The sequence below is a fragment of the Syngnathoides biaculeatus genome, chromosome 20, assembly GCF_019802595.1.
Source record: "Syngnathoides biaculeatus isolate LvHL_M chromosome 20, ASM1980259v1, whole genome shotgun sequence".
Taxonomy (NCBI): domain Eukaryota; kingdom Metazoa; phylum Chordata; class Actinopteri; order Syngnathiformes; family Syngnathidae; genus Syngnathoides; species Syngnathoides biaculeatus.
Window position 1 is genome coordinate 6,877,475 of NC_084659.1, and position 15,970 is coordinate 6,893,444.

Sequence of the window (15,970 nt, forward strand, 5' to 3'; positions counted from 1 at the left end):
TTGCGGCGGGGCGTTCTGCCTCTCAAGACAGGGCGGAGAAAATGGCTTGGTTTTATCGGATTCTGAAGCCTGGAGCAGCTGTGGATGCAAAGTCAATCGAACCAGTGACAACTCGCCTGAGTCAAGGTAACGCTGCACTTTCGTCACCAAAATTCAGTCGGTCGCTGATATTTGATTAGAATAATGAATGAAAACTTTTGTTGACATTTGGAGAGCGGCATGCAAGGACAAAGCCCTTTTCTGCCGCCCAACACATCAAAAACACCTTGAAAGACTTTAAGGTGCGGCAAAGTCACGTGGCACTTATTGATCATTTGAAAGCCTCGAGATTCAAAACTAAACTCTCTCCGCCACACAAAAAGTGACGAGCAGCCACTTTCGGATCTGAATGAGATCAGCGGGTTTTGCGGTCGCTTCCGCTGGAGGACGGACGCCTTGGGGATCCAGCCAGAGAGGTGCTGGCGCTAATCCCGTTCATCAGGATAATTGGCTCTCATCAAGACGTCGCAGACGCCGTCGGTCGGCGTGCAGAGATTACGGGTTTTGGCTAATATCCCCTGTGACGGTCCAGTTGTTTTTGTCCGTCGTTTGAAAGAAAAAACTACGCGATGAAGCCAACAGTAATGTTCGATGTAGACATTGTTCTCGCTAAATGGGCACGATGAATATAAATGAACCCATATTTGATGATCATTGGAATTTCAGAGACCTTCATTCAAATCAACAAGGAGGCATCATGAATTTCACAACTGGCGCAATTAATTCAATTCCAATTGGGTTTGCCGTCGAAACTGGAAAGCAAAACAAAACAGCGGAGTCGTGAATATTTCACTATTGTGAATACTACCCACGCGCACCCGACAACATTGTTGCCTAAATCGGCTGCTCAACGAAAGAGGAAGACGGTGGGAATTGCTGAAGGACCGTTTTGTTTGCCGCCAATGCTGCTTGAACAGGCAAATTCAATCCCGAACGCGATGCGGAAAAACGTGTAAACAGCCCGTCGACAGAAAAAGGGAGCAGTCTGGTGCCGGACTATTAGATGTGAACAGTAAATATCGCAGTATTGTGAACCCAAATCAATCAAACCCGACCAGTTTGCTGCCTAAACCGCTGACTGTGTCCAGGTGCAAAAGGAAACGTTGCAGGAAATTATTGTTCAAACGCGTATTGTGAGTACATTAATTTACTCCCTACTGGTCTGCCTCGTAAATGGTCTTGTCGTGACAATTAAAACAAGGGAAATTATTAAATGTGGATTTTCTTTCTTGGAAATCACAACAGCTGCTCACGTTTACTGGACCGTACGTCGTCACCTTTGAAGATGAGATGAAACTTTAAAAATCGGCCCCACGGGAGCGGCGCAGCCCAGAGAGCCTGCGAGATACGCAGGCGGGGTATTATAGACGATAAAACACAGAGAGGCCGTGTCTTACGCAACGAATCGCCATGGAGACGGACGACCACCGCCCGCCCCAAACGTCACGCCGCGGATTGGCTGAAAGAGGTTGCCTGGATTACAAAATTCTCAAAGCCTTTCTTATGAAACCCATTGAAACTTTCACCGCGTGTCGTCCATCGCATTTGGTTGGGGGTGAGGATCGCGGTCATAACAGCCCCCACCCGCCCCTTCCAGGTAGCGCCGATGACTGGCAATATCGCGACACGCCGACTGACATCGTGACAGCGTCACACGTCGCCAGTTGCTGCACATTAAATCGGTCGTACCGCTGATGGAATATTTCATTAGCGCCTTGATCAAACACGTTGGCGGCTTTCAGACAGCGCGGCGGCGGGCGCGAGCCAGACTCCTTCAAGAAGTAGAGCGCAGCAGATAGAAAGATTTCAATCTCGCAAGACAAATAAATGTGCGGATAGTCGGTGGGTAGGACAGTGCAAATCAGGCCAAAGCGGTGGGGAGGTTTTTTTTTTTGGGGGGGGAGTCTTAGTGACAACGCTCGATTCGGGTCAGGGTTAGAGTTACGGCTACCATTCACAGTGAGAGCTATTGAAAACCAGATTGGCGGATCCTGCGTCGATCAAAACAAATTCTTTAGAGACTGCAATTGTTTCCTACCTATATGCTCTGCGGTAGAAGTTAAATCTAAGACCAGGTCCACACAAAGAAATACTGTTTTTGTCCAATTTGGTCCCTTCCTGACTAAGGACTGTAAACGCCAGACTATTTTATGTTTGATAAGATTATATCCTTAGCTTTAATATCTGTTAAGAGTGGAATTGTCCCGATAATAAGGTCCAAAACAGGTCGGCCCTGACAATCTGAAGTATTCAAAGTGTTCAATATTTCCGGCTAAAATTCTTCGCGTGTTTGGGCAGAGCGGACTACTCTCAAATTCTAAATCCGTGAACTTTGAAGCGGAAAGGAATACAGTCGATCAAAGAAAGCCCCCGAATCGGACAAAGATTGAACCAATCGAAAAAAAAACGATTTTCATGGGTTGCCATGAAAATCTGGCGTAGGGGTTCTGCTCTGACACGTGTGGTCAATACTGCAATAACATGAGGACAATTATTTGAACCTAAATTGCTTCCTAAAAGGGCTGCCATGAAAATTGAAGCAAGTCGTGCACCAAAGACCGGTTGATGTTCTCCGTACGTGGATCTGATCCATGGTCTAGCCAACCAATTTTGGCTTTGAGAACCACTTGCCGCCGAGTTGAGACAATTCCTCACGGACGCTCAGTAATTAACATCGCGAACGCCGCTAAGCCGACGGCTGATATTTTATTTCATTCCCAGCAGTTTTGAAAGATTTCGACCGTAGATCAAAATAAGCACTTTAAATTCACCGCCTACCCTATTTTAGTATACCCTTGTGTCACATTGCGGTGAAACGCTACATGAAACATAACGAAAAAACAAACAAAAAAAAAAAATCCATCATTTTTGTTTATGGATGAGAACAACCAGAAAAGCATTTTTTTTTTTTTCTCGAGACAAAATGGATGAATGAATGCTAAATGTGCAAACGTTTCCGCCAATTACAAGCCAGATATGGGCCGGAGATACGATTAAGGTGTTTACACGACAGCTTGTGTAATCACCACGCTCCCTATGACTAATTATATCCCGATTAATCGAGAGCATATAAATATAGAAAGATTGTCGGTGTGTGTGCGCACTTCAGACAGAGGGAATGTCGGCCAGAATAAAAACGCCCTTTTGGGTAAAAGAGTGCAAGTCGCTGGCCATGAATATTAAAGCCGTCGCTGGTCTGGATCCTCCGGAGCTGCTCCGTGGACCAAATCAAGCGTCCCTCTTTGTCCTGTGCGCACACACACACACACACACACACACACACACCAGACCTAACCAGACAGCGCTCGGGTGAACGTTTTACAGAACCACCTCCATATCTACGTGGACTATAGCAGCCGTGGAGAACATCACGACTGGGCTTGCGTCCAGAATGGCACATATGCAAGTTCATTAAGCATTCTAGCGAGGTTTTGGCAGCTTTGCGACGTTGGATGACAAACCACAATCAGCTTGGCCTCATTTAGAATCAACGAGCAATTAAAACGGTAAATAAAAATTCAATAATCACACCTCAAATTCCAAATGGTCTTGAAAAAAATGCATCTGTGAGGGCTACGGTGACTGCTAACAGTTTGATTACTAGTCTATCTTTTAAACAAACCGCCTACACACTTACTCTTAGCCTGAAAGCGATCCTTCAGACCTACACATACTCACGGAGCGACGCACAGGCCTAAATGTTCGCGAATACCCCCCAACTAAATCTATCTGTATTGTTCTATCCAAATCCAAAAGTTACACCATTCCCTACACTCAGTCTAAAACCAACTCCTCAGTCTTGGATCGATCCAATGAAGTATACATTACGCCAAACCTACGCCATTATCAAACCTAAACCTACCCAAAACTCCAATACGTAACCCTACACAAACTAACCAATGGACCAGAATCTAACCGTGGAACAGAAGCTAATGATAGACTAGCCCCAAATAAACCCTTGTGATAATCGTAGCCTCACACGTACAACCCTACCCTACACTATGAACTGAGATTCTTATAGACCGTGACCTCCCCCAATACATACACCTAAAACTACTTGAAAAGCCAGCCGTAAACCTAAAGACGACCACAGCCCTCCCCCTAATTTGAGCCCGAGAGCTACCTCGGCCTCTACAGTTTGTCTGAAAACACACACTAGCTACCTGTAAACCTTAAACCTACCCACGTAAACCTAAACCCAAACCCACATCCAAATTCCCTAGCGATGTCCTAAAGATAACTGTACCCCTACACAAAATCAGAGTCTCAAACTGTCCCCTCAACCCAACACCTAATCCCAAGACCTACACAAACTGACCCATACACCTTGCACCTAATTTACCCAAATACTACGCCTGAAACCTAATCTGCTGTCTTTAAGTAATAGACACAGTCTTGCCTTTCCACTTCCTTGTCCCAAGATAAGGCTACCGCTTTTAGTCCCATCAGAAACTAAACTGTTAGCGCAGATAACCATCCCGGTGCAGTCATCCGAAATGGAAAAAAACGGTAGCGAGAGGGCAGAAATTTAGCAGCAGAGGGGATACAAAGTCCAAGCTTGAATGGGGTCTTTCGACAAATGGCGACAAGGGCGATAACGGCGGTCATCTCGCGGTGAAAGCGGTTCACGAGCTACCGCAACGTGACCGGGGTCCTCGAGTGACTGCGCGTGGCTCCTTTTTAAATATGGTCCTGAATGCCAAGGAGCTAATCTTTACCGTCGTTACCTCCTAATGGACGCATTGTGGAACAGTAAGAAGAGTGTCTGTGCGCCGCACGACGTGGGAACGAAAAGGGCCACCGAGGAACCGAGATCCATTAAGATCCGTCCGACTTGGCGGGTGAATAATGTGCAAAATTAATGTTCTGGCAGGCTGGAAGTGCACAGGGATCCTCACTTCAGGTGTCACGTGGGCCTGGAGGTAAATAAATGACATATGATGAAAGGGTGTCAAATTATCGCTCCTGGAAGGGGGGCCAGCTGCTGATTGGCACGGTATCGCTTCTTGCAATCGGTTGAAGATTACCCGGGGACTCGCAACCTTTCACCGCCTCGACCAAACCTGTTGATGATGACGGACGAACAGACGAAAGGTCAGCGACCGATCTCAATGTTTTTTGCGTTTACGGGGATGCTGCCCTGAATTAATTTTCTGGGCCACCCACTGGCGTGAAGACCGTGGACTGACAGGTGAGAGGGGGGGGGGGGGCATCAAACACTAAGGAGTGCGCAGGGAAGAAGGGGGGGGGGTGAGTTTTAGCAGCCGAGCCTTTGACGCAGGCGGGGAGAGGAAGTGGTTGCCATGGAAACCAGCACCATGCCTCCAATGAGGGAGAGAGGAGAAAGGGGAGAGATTAAATGCATGACAAAAATCCATCTTTTGATTAAAAGGTGTCTCTGTGATCCCAGTAACCCTTTGTCACGTTCATAAATACCACTCGGGCATAACGCAGAACTTTGCCAGTTCCGGTTCGGGGATCGCTCCGTATAATCAGGGATAAAGGAGGAGTTAGCTGTTAGTCTTTTTATTACCTCGCTAATGACTTTATTAGACATCTGGCTAATAAAAACAAACAAAGTGGGCAGTGTGGGGGGGGTGGGGGGGGACCTGTTGCAGTCAGATTACGCATCTCGTGAAACAAGATAGACTGTGGGAGGACGCGGCGAAAAAGGCAAAGCGCGCATTTCTCGCTTTCCGCCGCGAGACTCGACGGTGATGATCAAACCAATGACGTGCGCGTGGACAGATGGAACATACGCTCCGTCTCATTAGAGAGCAGCCTCGGCGCGCCACAACCGGTTACCCCGGCAATAAAAGCAAAGTCCCGAAAGAGAATCAAACCCTCCATGAACTCACATTCGCACCCACGGTTGGGGGAGATGGCTAAAAGTCTTGGGACGCACCCCTCAATCGGTTAACCAGCCAGTCAAGCAGGGGTCTGGAACCTGTGGCTCGCGAGCCATACATGGCTCTTTTGATGGTCGCATATGGCTCGCAGAGCCCTCATAACGACACGATTTCTGTCGTGCGGGCGACGCAAATGACGCAGGGGTAGTTTGTCCGAGTGGACTTGCCGTAGTTCACCGCAGCAGACTACGTGCTGGGTCCGACGCAGAGCAGGTAGCGACAACTTATTGTGCAAACGATCGCTCAAGAAAAAAAAAAAAAAAAAAAAGATAGGGAGTTGTACAGTTTTCGGCAAGACTGAGCTGCCATTCGCAGACGGAGGACGATGGCAAAACATTGTTTTCGCGTAAAGACAAGCTAACGTTGGCAAGATCTGACTTTAGCATTAGGTTTTCGTACCGTGGTGACGGCAAATCATATTGAATTGCGTTGAACGAGTGGAAGTCTCAACGCCTGCATGAAGCTTCATCTCACGGCGTTTGAAAGACTGGAAAGCCTTCGCCGAGACCAGAAGTCACATTCATGGTAAGAAGTGCTTTTGTCATCATAGCAATGTATTTGACTCTAAAAGTGTTGGTTTCCACATAAATGCTCAAATACACCCGGATTTAGTTTCTAAAATATTGCATGGCCCTTTTGAAATGACATTTTTGGCATTTATGGCTCTCTCGGCTTAAAAGGTTCCCCGACCCCTGCAGTAAAGGGTTGGGCAAAACGAGACTTAATCTGGTCGCGTGTACGCTTCCAACTTCCTGGGAACAAAATCGGGACCTTTGAGATATCCGCTCATGCCAGGAACCTCAGATGTGGATAGCCCCCAAACCCCCCCAAAAGACAACTATTCTTAACACACTAAGTCCCGGAGTACACCTCACATCCAGAGCACTTACCCTCAACTCCATAACTCGCTATCAGCCCAACCCCGCAATCAAACTGCTCTTGCCCTGCCGACAAGGACGTTCCAGCCTACAATCAACGCCGCCCTCAACCCCCCCGAACCAGTCCGCTAAGTGCACAACAACAACGTACGTTTTCCATTACAGCCAACAAGTGACGAGCGCGTCCCGTTCCATTCACCTGCTCTTGACCCCCCCCCCCCCCCCCGATCGTCAGCGTTATTATTCAACACTGGACGCCGCGCTCGCGAAATGCTAAGTGCCCGCAGAGCTAAAAAGGTCACATATTATTGTGTTACTTTGCTCGGGCCGGGAAGACAAAAGACGGAAACGGAAGGAAAAGCAGAAGGGCAGGCGAATACCTGAAGAGATTCATTTGAATCCGCTTGACATTCAAGCGTTCACTTATTTGTTTTGCCGGGACAGACAGAAGAGTCAATTTCAAATCTTTTTTCTTTTTTTCGTGCGTTATTCAATCGCCGGACGTTTTCCGATCGCCGTCGGTTTAGACGCGTTGCGAGTGGGCTCGTTTAAAATAACGCAAATTCTCTTTTGCGTGAATAATTCACCCCTCTGACCGCCGCATTTGTTCAACCCGCCCCCTCCCGCGCTGTCTATCACTTACATCAAATCTACGTGGATTACTAAACGACAGAAGCGATTTCACATGGGCTGGCGCGATTAATGCTCTGACCTTGGATTTCAACCAGGCAATTTGTCTAAAGCGCTAGCCCTCGACCCCCCCCCCCCCCCCCCCCCCTTTTCCCAGCCACCACTCGCTCAGTCCAAGTTGCTCCATTAGTATGTGAAGCGGCGACTCTCACCTGTCAGCCAACTCCCGCCCTCACGAAACCCCCCTTCCCCCCCCCCCAAAAAAAAAAAAAACACGTCTCTACTTTCCACTCAACGCTTTACCCTGAAATTGTTGCAACGGAGCGCTTCAGATCGTCGGGATGATTTTCCTCTTTCAAGCCTCGAGGTTTATCGTCACGCATCTCATCAGCGGGCATCCATGAACGGTTTGGAGATAAGCGTGGTCCAATGTTATCTTCCCGTCGCGACTCCACGAAGGGAAGTTGTTCCAGAAAGACACAAAATGTCGGTGACAGACGATTTTGCCGATAGCAAACATTTGGACCGCTTTCTGGACTAAATCCCGCGCTTGGCAATAGATATGATTTCCCAGCTTTGTTGCATGTTATTAATCTCCAATCGCAAAAATATTGGATGACACGCAAAGTAAGGGTGGGGGAGTAAACCTAAAATCCCTTTTTTTTTTTTAAATCCTCTTTTCATTTCCCCCATAGCTGTTGCGATTAGACAAAGAGTGACAACAAGGCATCTGAGATACCGACGTTTGGAGGATAGAAGACTTCGAGAGTCTTCAAGCTGCCAGAATCAAACTATACCGGGCGTATTGGTTCATGGTTCCACGGCCGTGACCCGACTTTACGTTTGCTTGTTGAAAACCTCAGTGGTCCTCAATATATTGGTTTACAGCCCGGGGTCAAAGTGACCCGAGAGAACGCAGCCGGAAGTTGCGGGATGCAGAAAATATATCGGCGTGTCGAAGAAAGACAACAAATGTTTTTTGTTTCTCGCGTTGACCATGAACACCTTGGGCATACGAGGGAAACGAGGACGGATGGACACCAAAGTAAGCGCGAGTGTTCAGAGTCCGAGATTTCCAGAAATACAACCGCCCTGTTCCCGTATTTCCAACGCGTCTGCGGTACACGGCTAAAAATCTGTCTTGCTGTCGCCGATTAACAGCGCGTTTGTGTCATCATTTTATTCCAAACACGCCTCTTATCTTTAATGTCATCAAGCAAGCGTTCCATTTTGTGGTAGATTACTCCCGTTAGCGAACGCGAATTGGCTCCAATTTGCTAGCTCGGAACAAAAAGCCCTTGCCTCCCTCCATCTTTCAGCTCGCATTGTGGACATCATTACGGCGCCGTTTAACCACCCTCTCTCAGTGCAGTCCATTTACGTATTGTCTTGCTCTCCCTGGATTTGTTCTCGCGCCTCGCCTCGATCCGCCAGTTGAAGAGATATGACGCTGGCCTCGCAAACAAATTCTGTTTCTGCTACGCTTTCTCCTGTTCCGAGAAGGAGGAAAAAAAACGTCACGCTGCACGGACGTAAAGAGAAGGAGCTGGTCCATTAAACGTGCAAGGGAACGCGAACCACCAGGGAGTTTGGGTTTTAATGACACGGCTCTGGCTGCATGTGCAGATAAGCCCCTTAAAAGAATAACAATTCATCATATAAATGACGAAAGTAGTCTGATTAAGTCCGCACCTGCAAAGGGGAGACCCAGTGGCCTTCTTTTGAAACCGTTCGTTTCCACCGCGAAAGTGTCGGCTCTCGCGGTGCAGCTAATGCGGCAAATTAGCTCCAGACAGACGCTCGAGATTCGAGAATCGGGCCTCACGTCCAAATCAACCCTGCGGCAGCCAATCGATTACCTTCACGGCGCTACAAAGCAGAAACGACTGTGACACCAAATAAGCAGACGGTGCTTCAGGTATTCGACCCCAAAAGGATTTTAAACAGGGCTCGGAGGAGTGTGTGACATGACACCACAAACTGAGCACAACTCTGTGGAACTTTGGTAGTTTTGGTGAGGGAGGCAAAACCCCAAACCAACAAAAAGGACAAAGGGACTCACAGGGGATGGTGCGGAGGTCGAGGTTGTCCCGGGTGACCTGCTGCAACTCGTGCTCCACTGAGCTTTTCTGGAAACGCAGGTTGAGGTAGCGACACAGCTCCTTGTCGATCACACCCCCTAAAGAAAACAGAGTGAACCACGATCACACACTTGGCCGGTAAATCAACCAAATGACTGAAAATGCAGTTCTCAATCGGGTTTCAGGAAGACCAGCCCAAATGATTCTCTCTGGCCTTGAAATTTTTGGATTTTTTTCACCATTTGTCTCTGTTGTTCTAAGACGGGGGTTCGAGTCCACCTGCACACTTTCTGGAATCAGACAACGGGCAACGCCAGGATCTTGGAGTTTTTAAGTTCCACACCTGAGAGTCCTCTTGCTCCATCGTGTTGAAAGCAATTGCTGCTGTCGAACAAGAATCGCGTGCGTCAGCTGATCATCTGCTTTGTTTGGGTTTTGCGTGAAAGGCGCTGCCTCTTCTCAAAAGTGGCAATTTTGCAAAGCCCGACTTTGTCACAATGAAATCTAAATCGGTTAAATCACGCAAACAAATGTGGGACGTCCAAATCTGGCATCTGCTGATTTGACAGAGGTGTTAATTGCCGGAATATCGGCATATCAATCACCCCCGAGCGACAGCGATGCCTCCGCCACTTCGGGGTGGATCTTCACCAGGAACCGGTTAATTATGCTGCCTCAGCACGTAGGAAAAATAAAGTGAATGCAGGAGGCGACGGAGGACTGAAGGTAGGGGATTAGAGGGATGGAAGGCCAGGGCAAATCCCGGGGGGGGGGGGGGGGGGGCGAGAGGAGGAAGATAGGGGAAGCATGGGGGGGGGGCAGGGGGTGTTGGTGTTGACCCCTCTTGGGTTCCCCTGACAAATACGCCATCCATCTTCTCTGCCACGCATCCGTCTAATCGCATTTAAAATGAGGGGAAAGGGGGAAGGGCGGCGTGACTGACGTGACTTCAGGGATTCCGCAAGGCAAGTCTCCAGGCGGACGTGTCAAAGCTTCAGACGGCGTCGAAGCCCACCTCCGAAGCCACGACATCCACACCGACTATCGAAACACCCGCAAACGGGGTTCGCCACCAAATTCGTTATTCGAGGCGAGCTAGTTTAGAAGTTTCCAGATCTGAATCGCCCCTCCGGGGTGCAGGTGAGGCAGGCACGCAAACATGCACGCCTCCGTCAGAACCTAAACTAATTTGCGGCGTTCGAACGGAGGAGACCTGAATTAAGGAGCGCGTCTGCGCCTCGGTCAAACGCGGCGAACGGCGCACGAATGCCCAATTTGCATTCGCCTGAGAAAAGACGGGTCAGGCGACCGATCCGCATGCTGAAAAATAAATAAAATCACAAGACACGCTTAAATGGCACCTCTCTCTTCGGCGTCCTTCTCTCCACAGGTTTCCCCGACGCGAGTTATCTCCACTGGCGGGAAGGCGACGGAGGATCTCTCCCGCTGGGTTTCGCCGGCCGAGTGGTCCCCCCGCCCCACCTCGCGCCGCCTCCCTCCGTGTTTGTGTGTGCGGCCACTCCGCAAAAGGAGCCGAAATGCGAGAACGCATTAAAAAAAAAAAAAAAAAAAAAAAAAAGGACTGACTGACGGAGAAGCAGCGAGGAGAGGAAGTGAGCGAGAGCGACGGCTGCTGATGATGCTCCGACGATCACGCTGCGAGAATCCTTTTCTCCGTGGTCCCAGATGCGGAAGCTCCCCCTGTCCACCAGCCGTGGAACTACACCGGTTTTCTCTTGCCCGTCACGTCGGCAGCTTAACGTCCCGGACTTTATCCCAGTGTCAACGTTTCCTCCAAACGCCGTTGCGACCAAAGGACACCAAGATCTTCAGCAATTTCTGAATATTTTTTCGAGTCTCCCAGTCATACGGTGGTTCGTCAGGTTTTTATGTTTTGTTTTTAAGAACAGAAAAGGGCAAGTCAGAATTTAGGAATTTACTGTGGCGACCCCGAAAGGGACAAGCCGAAAAGAAAGTTAAATTAAATTAGTACTTGGACATGATTTGGGGGTGGGGTTTTGCGGCTGGTGCACAGCAGTATTGGATCCCAAGTTGAAGAACGGTAACCGGAGAAAGTGTTTTGAAGTTCCTGAAAAATGGGAGACTTGCACCTAAACCCAAAGAGAAGGTTGATCATTTGCTAATTCGGACTGTCGGACTTTGGTTTATCCACGATTCGATTCTCTTGTTTTGTTTTAGTTGATAATAAACTGCACCTGGGATTGACATCGTAACGCGAGGGGACTTCACCTCTTTTTCGCTAACTGCACAAACTGAGAGAGTCTTGCGATTTTTCCGTTGCAGTAGCGCAAGGAATTATGGCAACAAAAGCGTGAAGGAATACTCGAGTTTAAATGTTTCAAGCAGGTGGGAGAAAGGAATGAGCTACGAGGGGCCACGCTGGCCATTTTCTGATGGAATCCTTTGCACTTGGCAGGAAGAGAATGATACCCGTTCCTGGAATCGGCAGGTGCCGCCGTGCGATTCCCGCCCCCCTTCAGGGAGACAAACCCAAAACAGCTTGCCCCAAAGTCAACAACAAGCCAACAGCTGGTTCCTCGGGAGGGGGAATAAATGTGCTAATAGCTAACTACTTAGGGCCGTCACAAATTTGGACTGACAGACTCCAAATCAAACAGAAAGATTCTGGTTCCTGGGGTCAGGATCTCCTTTGAATTTGGCTCTTTACATGTGTCGCAGTGTCCGAAACTGCACTTGCACCTTGAAGATAAAAGCAGGATGTGTGCATTCGAGTAGGAAGGCGGCCACGAACCAGCAGCTAGCGATTCTTTTTGAAATCCGCCAGTGTGGCTCCAGAAAGAACCGATCTCAGGTGTCCCTAAGCAGGAATACTTGGCCCGCAGGTTGCTGCTCATCCCATCTCCACCAAGGCCAAACTACACCTCTGACCGGCACTTTTTCTTTTTTTAAGTTGAGGCTTCAGAATTAAGGGAAGAAGCCAAAGGTGAGGACTCTGAGGATAGAGAACATTTCATTCCTGCACGGCGAATGTCTTTCAGCTCGGCTCGGCTCCTAACGGCTTTCGAGAATCGCCGACACTTGGCCGGATCGCTTAAAACCCACATCGACCCCCAAATAACATTGATTGTCGGTCAGACAGCTTCAAAACACTGCTGCGTCAAGGATTGGCCGCGTCTTTGTCATCTAACGTCTCGATCCGTCATCCTTCTGTTCCACTTCCCCTTCGGCTTGTTCGGCTAATTGGACAAGAAAGCCAATCCTCAAAAATGGGGAAATGCTTGGCTGTGCTGCCGTCATTTACATGCCACGAAGTTAACACATGGCCGTTTTACCAATGTGTTGGTTTTCAGGGTTCAATCCTGTTTAGTCCCGTTACCCAAGAAAATCACCCAGAACACCCCGATGTGAAAATGCCGCGACAAAGCCCGATTTAATGCCCACTGTTGGGCTTTTGTAGGCCTGAACCGGGGTTTTCCACAGAATTTCACTGTACATCGTTTCTTCAACCCCTACCACGCGGTTTCTGTCAGCCGGTCACCTCTGCTAATATCTTGGAAAACCCCACAAAATCGGAGGTTCAGTGTTGGCAAGACTGTTGCTAACGTTCAAGCTAACCTCGTTGATTTTTGCTGCATTCAATAGTTACTGTATGTGGTAAATTGAACACTGGAACACATAAACGTGAGAGAACTGCTGGCTCAAGTTCCCCTCACGAGAAGGGATCTACGTCCTGCTGTCAAAAGCGGCCCCTCGCCACCATTTGAGGACACGGCGAGCGAGAGTCGCAGCCAGGTATGATGAAGGGCGAGCGTCGCAGTGCGGTTGCCGGGGCGACGATAACACATCCGTCACACTCGAGACGAGTCGGTCTGAAGAAACCGGAAAGGCTCCCGTTGAATGTAGGCCAATGCCAGCAATTTACTCACGGAACTTGGCAACGTCGCGGAAAAGGAGTGACGAGTAAAAAACAAAAACAAAAACGAGGCTTCAAGGTGGCAAAGATCTTTTCGCTAATGTTGTGGCGAAGCCGTCGCAGCGACAACGCTCACGTCTCATTATTATCTCGCTCGGGGCCCTTTTTTTAATTGAAGTCATCCAGCCAAAGCTCAGCAGCGCCGGAGTCTGCCGAGCTCAATGCCGCCGCCGACGGAAGAAAGTGTCCCAAACGTAGCTCCCCGCTGTGCGTTGTTTTTCCTGTGTTGAGAAGGAGGATTTAGGGGCTTAGCGTCGCGCGGCGCCAGATAAGCAAAAACTGTACATTCACTGAGAATAAATGCGGAGAAAAATGGCCGGTAAGAGCTGTGTGCATAGCGCATAGCTGTAATAATAACACGGACGCGAAATTAGGTGAACGCGTCTGTCGTAAGGCGCAAGAAAAGTCTCGATGTGCCTTGCGATTGTCTGGAAACCAGTTCTGGGTGTAGCCCGCCCCCTGTCCGTCGACAGCCGGGAAAGGCTCCAGCAAGATCCCAGCGACGACTCCCGCGGTCCGTGAGATCGACGCTGTCGCGACTCCGTTCGGGCTTGGTGTCACAAGACCAACAACTATCAGCGTCGACTCGACAACAACGTCGTCGATAAATGCCCGTTGTGTGACGTCCCCCCCCCCCCCCCCGACCCCCACCCCCACGATACGAGTCATCTCTTCAACTGTTCTCAAAAACTGACCACGCTGATGGCGGAACATCTGTGGAGCGCCCCGGCCGACCTGGCCCACTTTCTGGACCTTGATACGGAATGACGACCGTCGTACTTGGCGACAACAACAACAACAACAACAACATAGGCTCCGGTACTCCGGCGACGCTCGTGAGCATAAGTGGGTCGGAAAATGGATGGATGGATAATAAAAAAGGAAGTCTCAAGGACCCATGCCTGACATCTCGGTTCCGAGCAGCCATTTCGTACTTTTCCGATCTAGCTGAGAAAATCCCCCAAATGAAAACGTGCAACCGGAGGAAATTCCGAAGGTTTTTGTCCACGTCATCCAATGTGGGCGGAGCACGATTCAAAAGAACTTTTCGAGGATACGCAAATACCGTTCAAATGCAAACTCTCGCGGACGTTCAGGGTTGATACCAGCAAAATTTGATTTGATGCACGTTTATGACATTTCTTCAGAGTCTCCCACGGAACATTTTCCAATCTTCACGAGCAGTCGTATCGCTGGTGAACCCGTCGCTAACGTTTTGTCCCGTCTTCCGTGACGCACGCAAAACTAAATTTACCCAGTCTAGCATTTCACGATATGCGCCATTTCTCCGAGCGTGGACCGAGTGACCGACGAGCGCCTCCTCGCCGCGAGTGTCAAAACAGGCGCCGCGCTCGGCCAATCAAACGCCCCGATGCCCGATTGAACTTGGCAGTCTGACTCGAGATCGCGGCAAAGCCTCAAATGGCAAATGGACGGACCGACGACTTTCTGAAAAAAAAAAAAAATAATAATAAAATAGTCTCTCTCGTGGCTGCTCCGCGGGGGGCCGAGTCGGTGCCTGCAGTGCGTCGTTAGACGCTTAAAATGATCTGGGGCAGAGCGAAAGCAGAGTTTGGAAGACATGTCGTGCAAATAGACATTTACACGGGAGTGAAACTATGCAAATGCCGTCGACGTCTCCGGTCTTAATGTAAATGTCCTCCAAATTGCTTTTTTTTTTTTTTTTTTTTTAAATCAAGACAACTTCCTCCGCTGTCACCAAACTTTGTATTTTCTGTCAACAACTCAACTTTTCTGGGCTGCGCCACCACATTTACCCGACGTATCGGTAACGACGGCGTAACGGAAATGCCACACAAACCGTCAGGACAGAAAAGCGGAGATTTGTTTCACGACCCGGCGCTTCGGCTAACAAAAAGCGTTTTAGCCCAGACGTCGGCGGCTGTCATTTTCGGGCGAGGGCAAAACCGATTTCTGTCGCGTTGCTGACACCGAGTCGCTCCAGAAAAAGGATCTACACGGAAACACGCTTGCTCTATTTTGCCAGTAAAGACTGTGCACAGCGTCGCATTGATTTTGTGCTTTTTTTTTTGCCGCTGCACAAGTGAGAAGAAGCTAATTACTGTGCCGGCGGGGGAGGGGGGGGGGTGGACGCTTGGCGTTTAACGCAATCGTTATCCCGAAGAGCGAAAGATTTCTCAGAAGAAAATTTGTCCAAAACCAAACGACATTGACTGGACTTGCGGACGATACAGTATTTGAGGACCGAGGCAAACTCCCCCCCCCCCCCCCCCCACCACCGCCACCTACCCGGAGCCGAGCGAGAAGTCCCGGCGTGACATGCAATTGAGCGTGGCGCGTAACCCCCCGCCCCCCCCCCTCCACCTCCTCCACTCGCGCAGTCCATCAGCATCACCGTCAGAGATGGATATATTTGCTCATCTCGCGGCGCCAATGACGGATCGCGACAGCCGCAACGATCGACTGCGGGATGTCCAAGTACGGGAACGTCACTCG

General features: G+C 49.4%; 1 protein-coding gene across 14 annotated transcripts in view; it reads right to left on the reverse strand.

The window, feature by feature from the left end:
* Window positions 1-15,970, reverse strand: part of magi2a (membrane associated guanylate kinase, WW and PDZ domain containing 2a) — a 63,866-nt gene that overhangs the window by 38,495 nt on the left and 9,401 nt on the right. For 8 of the 14 annotated variants that reach the window (XR_009793123.1, XM_061807455.1, XM_061807454.1 and 5 more), the window contains one exon: window positions 9,519-9,635. The exons of 2 other annotated variants lie outside the window; for them this stretch is intronic. Coding sequence is in view for 9 of the 12 variants with exons in the window: in XM_061807455.1 (XP_061663439.1) it covers window positions 9,519-9,635 (117 nt within the window). In the remaining 3 variants the exon portion in view is untranslated. Of the gene's footprint in view, window positions 1-9,518; window positions 9,636-10,898; window positions 11,610-13,568; window positions 13,714-15,970 lie in introns of those variants that run through there. 4 more of the 14 variants (XM_061807461.1, XM_061807462.1, XM_061807460.1 and 1 more) reach the window with 2 other exon arrangements.